The 13,657-nt window shown below is 42.0% G+C and overlaps 1 protein-coding gene across 4 annotated transcripts in view; it reads left to right on the plus strand.

Moving 5' to 3' along the window:
- The window catches only part of SLC9A6 (solute carrier family 9 member A6), a 78,936-nt gene that overhangs the window by 61,939 nt on the left and 3,340 nt on the right, over nucleotides 1-13,657 (plus strand). For 2 of the 4 annotated variants that reach the window (XM_071212961.1, XM_071212960.1), the window contains one exon: nucleotides 9,058-9,163. In XM_071212961.1, coding sequence (XP_071069062.1) covers nucleotides 9,058-9,163 — 106 coding nt within the window. Of the gene's footprint in view, nucleotides 1-9,057; nucleotides 9,164-10,855; nucleotides 11,336-13,657 lie in introns of those variants that run through there. The other 2 variants (XM_071212963.1, XM_071212962.1) reach the window with 2 other exon arrangements.

Genomic DNA, 13,657 nt, shown 5'->3' on the forward strand with positions numbered 1-13,657 from the left:
GATTTGACAAGCTTGTCAAAAATCACTTGACTGTAGATGTGAGCGTCTGTTTCTGAACCATCATTCAGTTCCATTGTCTATATGTCTATCTTTATGCCAGAACCGTGTGGTTTTTACCACTATAGCTAGATAATATGATTTAAAGTCCAGAAGGGGGAGTCCTCCAACTTGACTTTTCCTTTTTAAAAAGGTTTCTGGCTATTTGGGACCCCTTACCCTTCCAAATAAATTTGATAATTGTATTTTCCATTTATTTAAAAAATACCTGTTGGAATTTTTATTGGGATTGCCTTGAATCTGAATATCAATTTGAGTAGAATTGACATCTTCATGATACTTAGTCTTTGAATAAGTAGCATGGGATGTTCTTCCAATTATTTAGGTCTTTTAAAATTTCTTTTAACAATGCATTGTAGTTTTCTGAAAACAAGTGCTTTACATCCTTTGTTATGTTCATTCCTAAATATTTGATTCATTTAGTTGCTATTGTAAATGGAATTTTTTTTTCCTGACTTCCTTCTCATATTGCGCATTGCTGGTGTCTTTTACAGTCTATTTCAACTGATATAAGACTGGCATTGGTTTTTTTGTGGGTTTTTGTTTCGTTTCATTTTTTGTTTTTTTTCTTTTTTTGTTACTACATGCATGAATATCTTTTTCCAGCCTTTCACTTTCAATCTATTGGTATCCTTGGGTCTAAGGTGAGTCTCTTACAGACAGCATATAGATGGCTCATATTATCTTATCCATTCCTCCAGTCTGTGTCTTTTGATTGGGGAGTTTAATCCACAAACATTCAGTGTCATTACTGTAAAGGCAGTTCTTATTTCACCCATTTTGACCTTTGGGTTTTATCTGTAAATATTTTCTTTTCACCAGTTTTTTCTTTTACTGAAGTAACCTTAATTTCTAAATCCTCTTCCAAGCCTCTCTCATCTGTCTTTTCTTTTCAGACTCTAACACACCCTTTAGTATTTCCTGGGAAGCTGGTCTCTTGGTTACAAACTCTCTCAGTTTCTGTTGATCTGTGAATATTCTAAACTTGCCCTCATTTTTGAAAGACAATCTTGCCAGATAAAAGATTCTTGCCTAGAAGTTTATCTCTTACAGGATCTTAAATATATTTTGCCTCCATGGTTTCTGATGAGAAATTAGCACTTAATCTTTTGGGTATTCCCTTATATGTTATGCATTGCTTTTCTCTTGCTGCTCTCAGAATTCTCTTTGTCTTTGGCATTTAACATTCTGATTAGTGTGTGTCTCAGAGTTGGTCTATTCAGATTTATTTGGATAGGAGTACACTGTGCTTCTTGGACACAGATATGTATGTCCTTCAATAGGGTTGGAAAATTTTCTACCATTATTTTTTTCAGATATTCCTTCTGCCTCTTTTCCCTTCTTTTCTCCTTCTGGGACATCCACAACACTTATATTTGCACGTCTCTTGCTGTTATTCATTTGCCTGAAACCTTGCTCAATTTTTTCCATTCTTTTCTTCATCTCTTCTTTTATATGTTGCTTTCAGAGGCCATTTCTTCAAGCTCACCAATCCTTTCTTCTGCCTCTTCAAATCTGCTATTATAGGATTCCAGTGTATTTTTTTTTAATTTTTTTGATTGATTTTGTAAAAATATTACATTAAAAAAATATGAGGTCCCATTCGACCCCACCACCCCCACCGCACCCCTCCCCCCCCCAGCAACACTCACTCCCATCATCATGACACATCCATTGCATTTGGTAAGTACATCTCTGGGTATCTCTGCACCTCATGGTCATTGGTCCACATCATGGCCCACACTCTCCCCCATTCCATCCAGTGAGCCCTGGGAGGATTTACAATGTCCGGTGATTGCCCCTGAAGCACCATCCAGGGCAACTCCAAGTCCCAAAGGCGCCTCCACATCTCATCTCTTCCTGCCATTCCCCATACCCAACAGCCACCATGTCCACTTTTCCCACTCCATTGCCACCTTTTCTCTGAGGTCCTTGGATTGGTTGTGTCCGTTGCACCTCTATGTCAAGAGGAGGCTCAGATTCCACATGGTTACTGGACGCAATCCTCCTGCTTTCAGTTGTAGGCCCTCTAGGCTCCATGGTGTGGTGGTTGCCCTTCTTCAACTCCATCTTAGCTGAGTGAGGGGAGTCCAATAATTCAGATTGTAGGAGCTGGAGTCTGTTGAGGCTCAGGGCCTGGCTATCATATTGTCAGTAAAAAGATTCAATCCCCTAAATATATCTTAAACCCCAATACCAACTACAATTCCAGTAAAGTAGCATGATAGTCTTATGAAAAGAGATCCCCTCTGGGTCCAGTTTCATCACTCAGAAACACCAGCTCCATAGAAGGGCCATCTGACATGGCAGTGAACCCTATCTGCCATGACCGTAGAACCCGTGGGTCCCTTTAGCCCTCAAAGGAACCAATACCTGGGGATTGTATCTACTTTATCTGTCTCTTAGACTCTGCTCAGTTGTGCATAAGGGAAATCCTTCTGACAGCCTCCAGACTCTTTTTTTTTTTTAGAGACTCATAGCCATATAAACTCATTTCTCCTTTCTATTTCCCCCTTACATTAGGTCAAACAGCATTTTAAAGTCATATTATTCTATGTAGACAGGGATATTCTACTGATCCGCATCGAACCTTCAATTCAAGGTCATTTTCCAGTTGCATTATCAGTTGTTAGTTGATAGTGATCCCTCGGTGCCAGGGAGGCTCATCCCTGGGTGTCATGTCCCACGCTGGGGGGAAGGCATTGCATTTAGATGCTGAGTTAGGCTTCGAGACTGGCCACATTTGAGTAACATGAAGGCTGTCAGGAGGAAATTCCCAGGCACAGTGCTGCTCTAGGCCTTGTTCTTATTTCAGGCCTATAGGCTCACAAGCATAGTCATTAGTATCAGGGGCTTACTGTTGGACCTTCATTCCTTCTCGGTCCTTGCCGCTGCACTTGGGGGGCTGCCGCTGCTCCCCTAGGGACCATGGCACAGCACCCCCGGCCAGGGACCCAGTACCCCCCCAGCTTTAGTTTTTAATTGTTGCCACTATGAGTATATCCAAACATTACCATGCACCCTGGACATATGCCCTGTATAGCTCCCTGTCAGCCATTTATCCCCTGTCAATAGTATCCCATACCAGTATTTCTCCGCTGCCATTGTTGGACCACTCTGGGATCCAGAACTTCCTGAATATTGAAGCCCCAATATCATGTCAGGATCTCTTACTAGCAAAATGGAATATAGCGATGGATTTAAAGGTTAGATATAGAATACGTGTTGACTTGGAAAAATTCTACATCCTATCTTTTTCTTTTCCTTTTTTTTTCCCCTAATTATTGACCTTCTCTTCACAAGAGCCCTAGACGACAGCAATTCATGTATGCAATATACAGCACTCCCACACATCCATTACAAAACCCTTTCCCTTCCACAGTGATACTCTTACAACCTATTCACAACATATTTACTTAAAGTGATGTATATAGTCTGAGACAATAGCTTTCAAACCAGGTGACATCTGTGCTTACATTGTGGTGCATACTTTAGGACACGCAGTTTTCTAACATTTTTAGTTATCCTATGTTTTACATTATGGTTTACATTGTCATTCTGTCGTCCCCTATATGTTTATGATGTAATATTACATATTTTATATCCTTCCTTGTGTATTCTCACGAAACTCCTCTCTTACCCCTCATTTACGTTGGTTTCACACATTTAACATACATTTTCCCATCTCCTTGGTGCCCACAGTGACAGCCAACCTCCGTTTCCCGAGGTGCCACGTCCAGAGATACTTGCAACAGTGTTCAGGTCCTAAATTGCTCAGCTGCCCCAATGCCCTGGGAGCCACCCTTTCTCCAGAGAGATACAGTTCCCTCTATTTGATGGCATTAGTCCTCCCCAGGATGTGGGTCCACCCCCACTCTCACTCCAGTGTATTTTTAACTTCATTTATTGTGCCTTTCATTCCTGTAGGGTGCGCTATTTTCCTATGTATGCTTTCAAATTCTTTGTGCTCATCCAGTGTCTTAATATTTTTTTTAAGATTTATTTTATTTATTTCTCTCCCATTCCCCCCACCCTGTTGTCTGCTGTCCGTGTCCTTCCCTGTGTGTTCTTCTGCATCCACTTGTATTATCAGACAGCGTCATCTTTCTGTGTCAGCTCTCTGTGTATGCAGCGCCATTCCTGGGCAGGCTGCACTCTTTTCACATGAGGCGGCTCTCCTTGCGGGGCGCACTCCTTGTGTGTTGGGCTCCCCTATGTGGGTGCACCCCTACGGGGCATGGCACCCCTTGCATGCAGCGGCACTGCACATGGGCCAGCTCACCACATGGATCAGGAGGTCCTGGGTTTGAACCCTGGACCCTCCATATGGTAGGCTGACACTCTATCACTTGAGCCACGTCCACTTCCCTTCTTAATATCTTTAATCTCTGTAGCCTTCTCATTGAATTTATAAGGAGATTTGTTTGAATATCTATGATTAGGTGTTTCAACTCCTTTATGTCATCTGGAGGCTTATCTTGTTCCTTTAACTGGGCCATATCTTCCTGTTTCTTGGTGTGGATTATAATTTTTTGTTGGTGTCTTGACATCTGGCTTGCTAGATGTATTTATTCTGGGTGCAGTTTCTCTCTTTAGTTTAGGGTTTTCTTGCCCTTTCTTCCTTGCCGGTTGTGCAGTAGGAGCCAAGGATGTAGTTGGTGCTAAAAGCTATGGAGGCTCAAGCTGCCCACATTGCCCCAGGGACTGATGAAGCTTCTCCCAACTATCTCCCTTGCCAGGGATGGAGACGGAGCCACAGCTATGTGTAATAATTCAAGTTGAGATGGCCTAGACTGTAGTTGCCCAGAGAGACTGATGAAGTTTCACGCCCATTTCTCCCTTTCCTGGGGTGGAGATGGAGCTGCAAATGTGGGCAGTAGTCTATGCAGTGCGGGTCCAAAATGCCCACAGTTGCCCTGGTAGACTTCAGACTAGTCAGTCTGTGCCAGTCAAATGTACCTACAGTTTCCCAGAGGAGTGGTGCAGGGCCCACCAGCTTCCTCCCAGCCAGACATCGGCCTGAAGCCTAGACTAGCGTTGCAGTTCAGTCTGGCTGGAAAGAATCCTGCCCCTACTATCACTGTGGTTTTCAGTCAGCCCGGCTTCCCCTCATGCCAGAGGCAGTCAAAATGGTGGCTACCAGCCTCTTTCCAACTTGGACACATTCAAACTTTAGCTGTTCTTAGGCTTATACTTTAGCCAGCCAAATTTACTAATCAGTAGCTCAAGTTGGTGGCCAACAATCTCTTCCTCCCTTGTTTTTCGGAAATGAGTTTTGGGAAATCCAGCCGCAGAATAGCTCCTGAGCCAGCTTGCACTGCCAGAGTAGGATGGTCACCAGCCTCTTCGGTGTAGCCTGTATTTTCCCAGAGAGGCCGGCACAGGTCTCCCCAGCTTCCTTCCTGCCAGAGGTGGTACTGGAGCTTATGCTAGAGCCACAGTCTGATCTGGATGGAAAGAAGCCAGTCTCTACCTTCAGCCCAGCTTCCCCTCATGCCAGGGGCAGAGTTAAAATTGTGGCTTATGGCCTCTTTCTGACTTGGACCCATTCAAACTTTTAAAAAAAATTTATTTCTCTCCGCCCCCCCCCTCCCCCGTTGTCTGCTCTCTGTGTCCATTCGCTATGTGTTCTTCTGTGACCACTTCTATCCTTATCAGCGGCACCAGGAATCTGTGTTTCTTTTTTTTTTTAAGATTTATTTATTTATTCCCCCCCCACCCCTGTTGTCTGTTCTCTGTGTCTATTTGCTGCACCATCTTCTTTTACAGCTTCTGTTGTTCTTAGCGGCATGGGAATCTGTGTTTCTTTTTGTTGCGTCATCTTGTTGTGTCAGCTCTCTGTGTGGGTGGCGCCATTCTTAGGCAGGCTGCACTTTCTTTTGCACTGGGCGGCTCTCCTTACAGGGCGCACTCCTTGCGCGTGGGGCTCCCCTACGCGGGGGACACCCCTGCGTAGCACGGCACTCCTTGCACGTATCAACACTGCGCATGGGCCAGCTCCACACGGGTCAAGGAGGCCCAGGGTTTGAACCGCGGACCTCCCAACGCCCTATCTGTTGGGCCAAGTCCGCTTCCTCCATTCAAACTTTAGCTCTTCTTAGGATTATACTTTAGCCTATCAAATTTACGAATCAGTAGGCAAAGTTGGTGCCCAACTGTCTTCTCCATCCCCATTTTTGGGAAGTAGAACTTCCAGTTCCAGCCACGAAATAACTCCCAAGGCAGCTTGTGCCACCAATGAGTATGGGCACCAGCCTCTGCGATGTAGAGTGCTCTACTTATGAATTTTCTCTGCAGACCAGCAGTCTCCTCCTTCTGTTCTTTCCGTTATGTTGCAGGATGCTCTTCTGGTCTCCTGGATCCCCCAAATAGGTGCTTTAGATAGCTCTGGGTGTTTACTAACTGCCCTGTAGCATGGGCTTACTCTAGGAGCTCCTTACTCTGCCACCATCTTGCTGGTTGTCTTTCTTACTTTTAATTCCCTCACATGCATTTCCTTTTTTGGCCATCAGATGGCAGTCTTGAACAGGCCTTTCAGTTCAAAGCCTGGTCAGACTGTGTTTGCTGCAACACAGGGTTAGAGGTTCCTGCCTGCAGCCCAAAAGCCTTGTATTTCAAACTTTGTCAGAGGCACTTCTCCAACCTTTGCTGGCAGACCCCTTCATTTTCCCAGGGAGGAAATAATTCCACTCCCCTATATGTCCTCAATAACCCGTCCTGTTCAGTAGAAAGGGAGATTGAGAACCTCGGATGTCTTTAGTCCCGATCTCTTTAGCTAGCTCCAAAGGTAAACAATGGCCTGACCCCATCTGGCCTCGAAGGGCTCGTGGGAGACAGCAGACCAAATTTGTGGGTCAAAAGCTGAGTCAGACTTAGGCTGTGTCCTTCTCTCTACCCTATTCTGGGAAGGTGGATCTCTGTGACCTCCTTTGTCTGTAACTGCTGGCCACCAGGCCTGAGAATTCTAAAGTGCCTTTATTGTGGGGCAGGGTCCCAGCAGTAGCCGCTGCAGCTTTTAACTCAGTTTTGCGGTCATGATCTTTTCCTTTTCCCTCTCTCTTCTGGGCAGTGTCTAGCCTTTCCCTGATATCCTATACCCTAGAAGATTTTTTTTCCAGGGTATTTCTGCCTGTCCTCTAGCTATTTTTCTAGGAGAGATTTCCATGTCTTTGTACTCTGCCATCTTCCCAGAAGTCCCCTCCAATGCAGTGTTGAATATAAGTGATAATAGTAGACATTCTTAAATTACTCCTAACCCCAGGGGGAAATCGGTCATTATTTCACCATTAAGTATAATGTTTTTGGACATGTCCTTTATCACATTAAGGATATTCCCTTCTATTCTGATGAGACTTTTTATCCTGAACAGGTATTGCATATTATCAGATGCTTTTCCTGCATTAAGATGATCATGTATGTACTTTTTTCTCCTTTAATCTGTTAGTGTGCTGATTTTCACTGATTGATTGAATGTTAAGTCAATATTGCTTTCCTGGAACAAATCCCAGTTGGTTACGATGTTATCCTTTGTATATATCGAAAGGATATAATTTGTATAATTTGCTGGGGCTTGGTGTCTGATTTTTGTTGACTATTTTCATGAGAGAGATTAGTTTGTGAAATTTTTCTTGTCAGATTTCTAAAACCAGATTATATTGGCCTGATAAAATGAGTTGGCAAATATTCCCTTTCTTCTCTTTTCTCTAGAGGTGTTTGTATAAGATTGGTGTTGTTTCTTCCATAAGTGCTGGGAAGAGTTTTCCAATAAAACCATCTGGGCCTGGAGCTCTCATACAGGAAGATTTTAAATTTCTCTGTTAGACATACGAATATTCAGGTTTTTGTTACCTTTTGTCAATTTTTTGGTAAGTTTTGGTTTTTAATGATTTTTTTTTTGGTAGAGTTAGACATCAAGTCTTATTAGCCTCAATATTACACTATTAAGTACTGTTCTACTAAGACCTGGTAGTTTCTGAACTCAATACATTAGTAGAATTCATTATTCCAGTTTTTCTTTATTTCTTTTTAGGAGTTACTGGGGATTGAACCTGGGCCTTTGTACATGCAAAGCAGATGCTCAACCACTAAGCCACATTTCTTCCACCAGTGTTTTAATTACTTTGTTTGGTCAGATGTTTCATAAAGTACATAAGTATGTTTATATAGTGTTTTAGCCTTAGAATGTATAAATATAGGAATTCATGAAATTTTCTCTAATGTTCTCATTTTTAATTGAGAACAACCTTAGGTTCTAATTTTAGAAAAGTGGAGAGTATGGTATATGTGTTTGTCTTCCTGTTTTTCCTTGTGTTTCTTTCTTTCTTTCTGTCATATGCTATCACAACTATTTTTATATTGTTTTGAGCAGATCAAATGAATATTGAAATGAACCCCCATGATAAGGAGTTCATGATACATAATCTTTTTAAATGTCTCTAGTATTTACTTTACTTTCCTACTTATATAGGTTTATAGGAAAAGAATTAACCTGATACTGAAGTTTCAACTAACAGCCTTTAAGAGGCCAGCTTAATCATCAATAAATGATTAATCCCATTTTTAATTACCATATGCTTCTACTGGAATATTTCATCTCCTCTCTGTTATCATTGTTTACTTTTTCCATTATCTCCTTCAATGCTAAATGTAAAGTGATTTTGTCTTTTGGTTGTAGTAAAATTAAAAAGGCAATATGGATGTAGGGAAAAGGATACAGCATTTGGAATCAGACTGATCTAGGTTAGAGTATCATTTCCATAGTTACATAATTGTGTGACATTAGGCAGACCATAGACCTCTCTGAGCCTTGGTTTCTTTGTGAAATAGAGATAATAATAAATTTTCTCTTTGCTTATTTACTAACACAATTTGAAGATGAAATGAGATTATGTAGCCCTTTACCTTCCTCTGAAGTGGTAGGTACACTGTGATAGTGATATTATTAAATGCGTTGTTCTTTTAAATTTGTGAAGAAAGGAAGATCTTCCTTAGCAAGCACAGCTATCTGAAGCCTCTGCTGACACACAGTGGGCCTCCCCTCACCACAACACTTCCTGCCTGCTGTGGACCCATTGCGAGATGCCTAACCAGCCCTCAAGCCTATGAAGTAAGTTGATTTTATTTAAAAACTAAGTTGTTCGTTAAGTAAATTTATCTGTTCTCTGGCTAGGTTGCTGGTTGTCTTTTCTTTGTTTTGTTTTTGCTTTGAGGTAGAAAAGCCATGAGGGAGAATATAAGCATATTTTACTCAGTAGATTAACACCTGGAAAAGCCACAGCAATCTATAAGTATAATTTACAGCCTTTGAAACATGTTTTGAAAACAGCTATAGAATAATACCTCATCTTACTATAAGTGATTTTAGCTGTAAATTCTATTTCCATGCTGACTTGGTTTTAGTTGCAGTGTATGGCCTGAGCTTAGTACTAAATGTATAAACTAGGGTTGTCGCATTTACGTTGAGAGGATTAATAAAAAAAACTGACACACCTAAGAGTGGAACAGATGGTCTATTACTGCACAACTGCCAACTTTTGGATCTTAAGGACAGTTTTATCTACCTCTGTTCCACATGCTGGGAGACCCGAGCCCATCTAGATATGAACTAGATTCCATAGTTTTTCCTTAACTCCCAGCATACAATTGGTGGCTTGGTAAGTATTGCTACTAAGGAAGAAATGACAGATATGCTAACTAGCCTTTGTTTTTAAATATGAACATTTTTTATCTTTCAAGTTCTTTTTTTTTTTTTTGTAAACCCTTGAAAGCTAGCTTTGTAATTAAAACAACCCTTCAAAAATAACCCACGGCAGCAAATAGGTACCCATGTTAACAAAACCCACAGATTTTGACTCCCCTGATGTAACACTCAGAATCTTGAGTAGAGAAGAGAAGTTGTAGGGAAGCAGTGTAGACATACACCTCCCCAGTTCCTTCCAAGCACTTTTATGATATGTTAGAGCAAGATTTGGCAAGTTATAGGAGTCAAATCCCACAGGGTGTGGATGGGGAAGAGGGGGCCTGGTGAGGGTGGCACCCCAGGTCAGGGAGCAGTACCTGTTACGTTGAGTCTGACAGTTTGCTATTGGGGTGGGAGAACACCCCATGTTGCCTCGTCTCTCCCTCCTACATTGTCCAGGCTCCTCTCTCAAGCGTACTTTCTATTTCATCTGGGCGCTGTCAGCCTGTGTGACCCTGTGTGGAGGGCTCAGCCAGCATCTTTGGTTAAGTCAGTAAGGCTTGGCTCTTGAATTCTAGAGACCCATTCACCATCTCCGAAAGCCAAAAGAGTTCCACAATGACTGTGTGTCCTGTGGCATATAATAAAATACAACACACTGCGAAACTTAGTTTTTGATATTATGGTTTTTTTTGGTCCACTACTATACTTATTAGTTCTCAAACAAACATGCTTATGGCCAAATATTCAAACAGTATGTAATATACAAAGTGGCAAATAAAAGTCCTCTTTCTCCTGCCTGCATTCTCCAGAGGCAGTCTATATTAAAGGTTTATTATATATACTTACTGATATGTTTTATCTATACAAACACACATGTGTATCTAACTTTGGCATTGTTTTACACAAATGGGATCAGAATAAGTGTATTGTCCTGCTACTTGCTTTTTTCACTTAATGATACATCATGAATACACTTCCATGTGAATACATTAGACCTGTTCCTTTTTTTCATGGCCATATAGTATTCCATTGTGCAGCTATGCCAAAATATATTTAATCAGTCTTCTCTAGATAGACATTTCACCTGTTTCCTTTTTTTTTCTTTCGCTATTGCAGATAATACTTACAGTGAATATCCTTGTGCATATAAATTTACCCAAGTATATGAAGGAAGATAGAATAGATTTGTAGAAGTAAAATTGCTGGGTCAAAAGGCATATGCAGGCGGTGGACTTGGCCCAGTGGTTAGGGCGTCCGTCTACCACATGGGAGGTCCGCAGTTCAAACCCCGGGCCTCCTTGACCCATGTGGAGCTGGCCCATGTGCAGTGCTGATGCACGCAAGGAGTGCGCCCTGTAAGGAGAGCCACCCAGCGCGAAAGAAAGTGCAGCCTGCCCAAGAATGGTGCCCTACACATGGAGAGCTGATACAACAAGATGTCGCAACAAAAAGAAACACGGATTCCCGTGCTGCTGACAACAACAGAAGTGGACAAAGAAGAACACGCAGCAAATAGACACAGAGAACAGACCACCGGGGTGGGGTGGGGGGAAGGGGAGAGAAATAAATAAATAAATAAATCTTTTTTTTTTAAAAGGCATATGCATTTTAAAATTTGATACATATTACCCCAAACTTCAAACTTAATAAAAAAAAATGAGGAGGTGCTTAAGAGCCCCTGCTGAACCGTGAAGGAGCTACAGAGCTCTGTTGTGAGTATTGCTGACTTAAGTGATAGAGACTAGACTTTTCATTGTAATTATATTGGACATACATGAAGGGATTTTGGTTGGTTGCTGGTTATGGCTCTGTTGTTGTGTGCGTTTTTTTTAAGATTTATTTATTTACCGCCCCCCCCTTGCCGCTTGCTTGCTCTCTGCTCTCTGTGTCTATTCACTGTGCATTCTTCTGCATCTGTTGTTTCCCTTTGTTGCATCATCTTGCCATGCCAGCTCTGCGTGGGTGTGGGTCAGCCTACCTTCTCAAGGAGGTCCTGGAATGTGAACCCAGGGCCTTCCATATGGTAGATGGGAACCCAATCGGTTATGTGCCTCATCCACTTCCCGCTTAGTTTGTTTTTGTTTTGCTTTTGCCCTTTTCCTTTTCCTTTCATACTAGGGATTTAACCCGGGACCTCGTACATGCAAAGCAGGTGCTCAACCCCTGAGCTCCACCTGCTTCCCAGTTTGTTTTTCAATTCAAATTTCTTTGGTTTTGAGTATCCAGGCAAATTTCTATTAATTTCTTTAAAAGATTTTACCCAACAGTCTTCTCATTCTAATTTATTCTCTTAGACAAATTAAACATTTTCCAACACACACAAGATTGGAAGACCTGGATATTTTAAATTCATCAGCTTGTATGATGTCTTTATGAGCTGTTTCCCTCAAGGAATATTAATTGCACTTTTTTTCTTGCTAGGCAGATATGAGTATTAGAATGATACTCTTTACATTAGAAAAAGAAATGACCTTTTTCTGATTTTTAAAAGTAATATGTACTCATTATAATAAAAATTCGAATAGTACAGAAACATATAAAGAAGAAAATAAATACCATTGGCAATCCTATCGTGCAGTGCTGTCATCCATCACTTTGTTGAATAACCCCCCAGACTTTTCTATGCATACATAGATTTTTTTCATTTACCAAAATGGAGCTATATATTCTTTTTTTATGATTTTTTAAAACCCATTTAATTAATTAATTTATTTCCTTCCCCTTGTTGTTTGCGTTTGCTGTGTCTGTTTGTTGTGTGCTGGTCTTTTTAGGAGGCACTGGGAACTGAACCCGGGACCTCCAATATGGGAGGGAGGCATCCAGTTGCTTGAGCTACCTTCACTCCCTGCTTTGTTGGGTCTCTCATTATGCTTTCTTTGTGTCTCTTGTTGTGTCATCTTGTTACGTCAGCTCTCAGTGCCTGCCCGTTGTACCAGCTTGCTGTCCTGCTCATCCTCCTCAGGGGGCACTGGGAACCAAACCCGGGAGCTCCAGTGTGGTAGGCAAGAGCTCAATCGCTTGAGCCATATCCGCTTCCACCGGGGCTATATATCCTTGACCTTTTTTCCCCTTTTGTTGGCTTTCTTTAATTATACTCTTTTGGCCACTACGTTTCTATTAGAACCAAAATATATTGATCTGGGAGACAAGTATTCAGTGAGGGTTTAGTATATTTAGGGGATGTTATCTTTCCGGACATTGTTAAAACAAAAGTAAAAGCTTTATTTAAAGCCCTTAAATAATCATTTCCACTTGCATTGAGTGAGTACTTTCTGTGTACCACAAACTGTTTGGTGGTTGGATTACATACAGCACAGAAGACAACTCAGCCCCTGCCCTCAAAGGTCTTAGAGTCTAGTGGGGGGAAGAGGGAGCTGAACAGTGCACATGCAGTTGGAATACAGGGGTAAGTGCTACTACAGAGATAGACTAGGCACAGAGTGGTATGCCCCTAATCTAGTCTTAGAAGATCAAGGAAAACAACTGAGAGAGTGGGTTTCAGGTCGAGGCCTCAGTGATATGTAGGCATCAGTCAGATGAAAGTGGGCGGTGATGCTGCAGGGACAGTTACCAGACATTGTATGTCCTCCCGTGGCCCACTGGGTGGACTGTGGGAGAGTGTGGGCTATGATGTGGGCCATTGACCATGAGGTGCAGCGGTGCTCAGAGATGTATTCACCAAATGCAATGAATGTCTCATGATGATGGAGGAGATTGTTGTTATGGGGGGAGGGGGGGTGAGGGCGTGGGGGTATATGGAGACCTCGTATTTTTTCAATGTAATATTGAAAAAATAAATAAAGACAAAAAAATGGAAAAAAAAAAGAAAGGGCAGGGAGGGACAGCCTGTAGAATGGCCTAGAGGCGAGAGAGACCATGAGTGATTTGGGCAACTGCCAGTAGTTCAGTCTGGCTGGC

This window comes from Dasypus novemcinctus, chromosome X (genome assembly GCF_030445035.2).
Source record: "Dasypus novemcinctus isolate mDasNov1 chromosome X, mDasNov1.1.hap2, whole genome shotgun sequence".
NCBI lineage: Eukaryota > Metazoa > Chordata > Mammalia > Cingulata > Dasypodidae > Dasypus > Dasypus novemcinctus.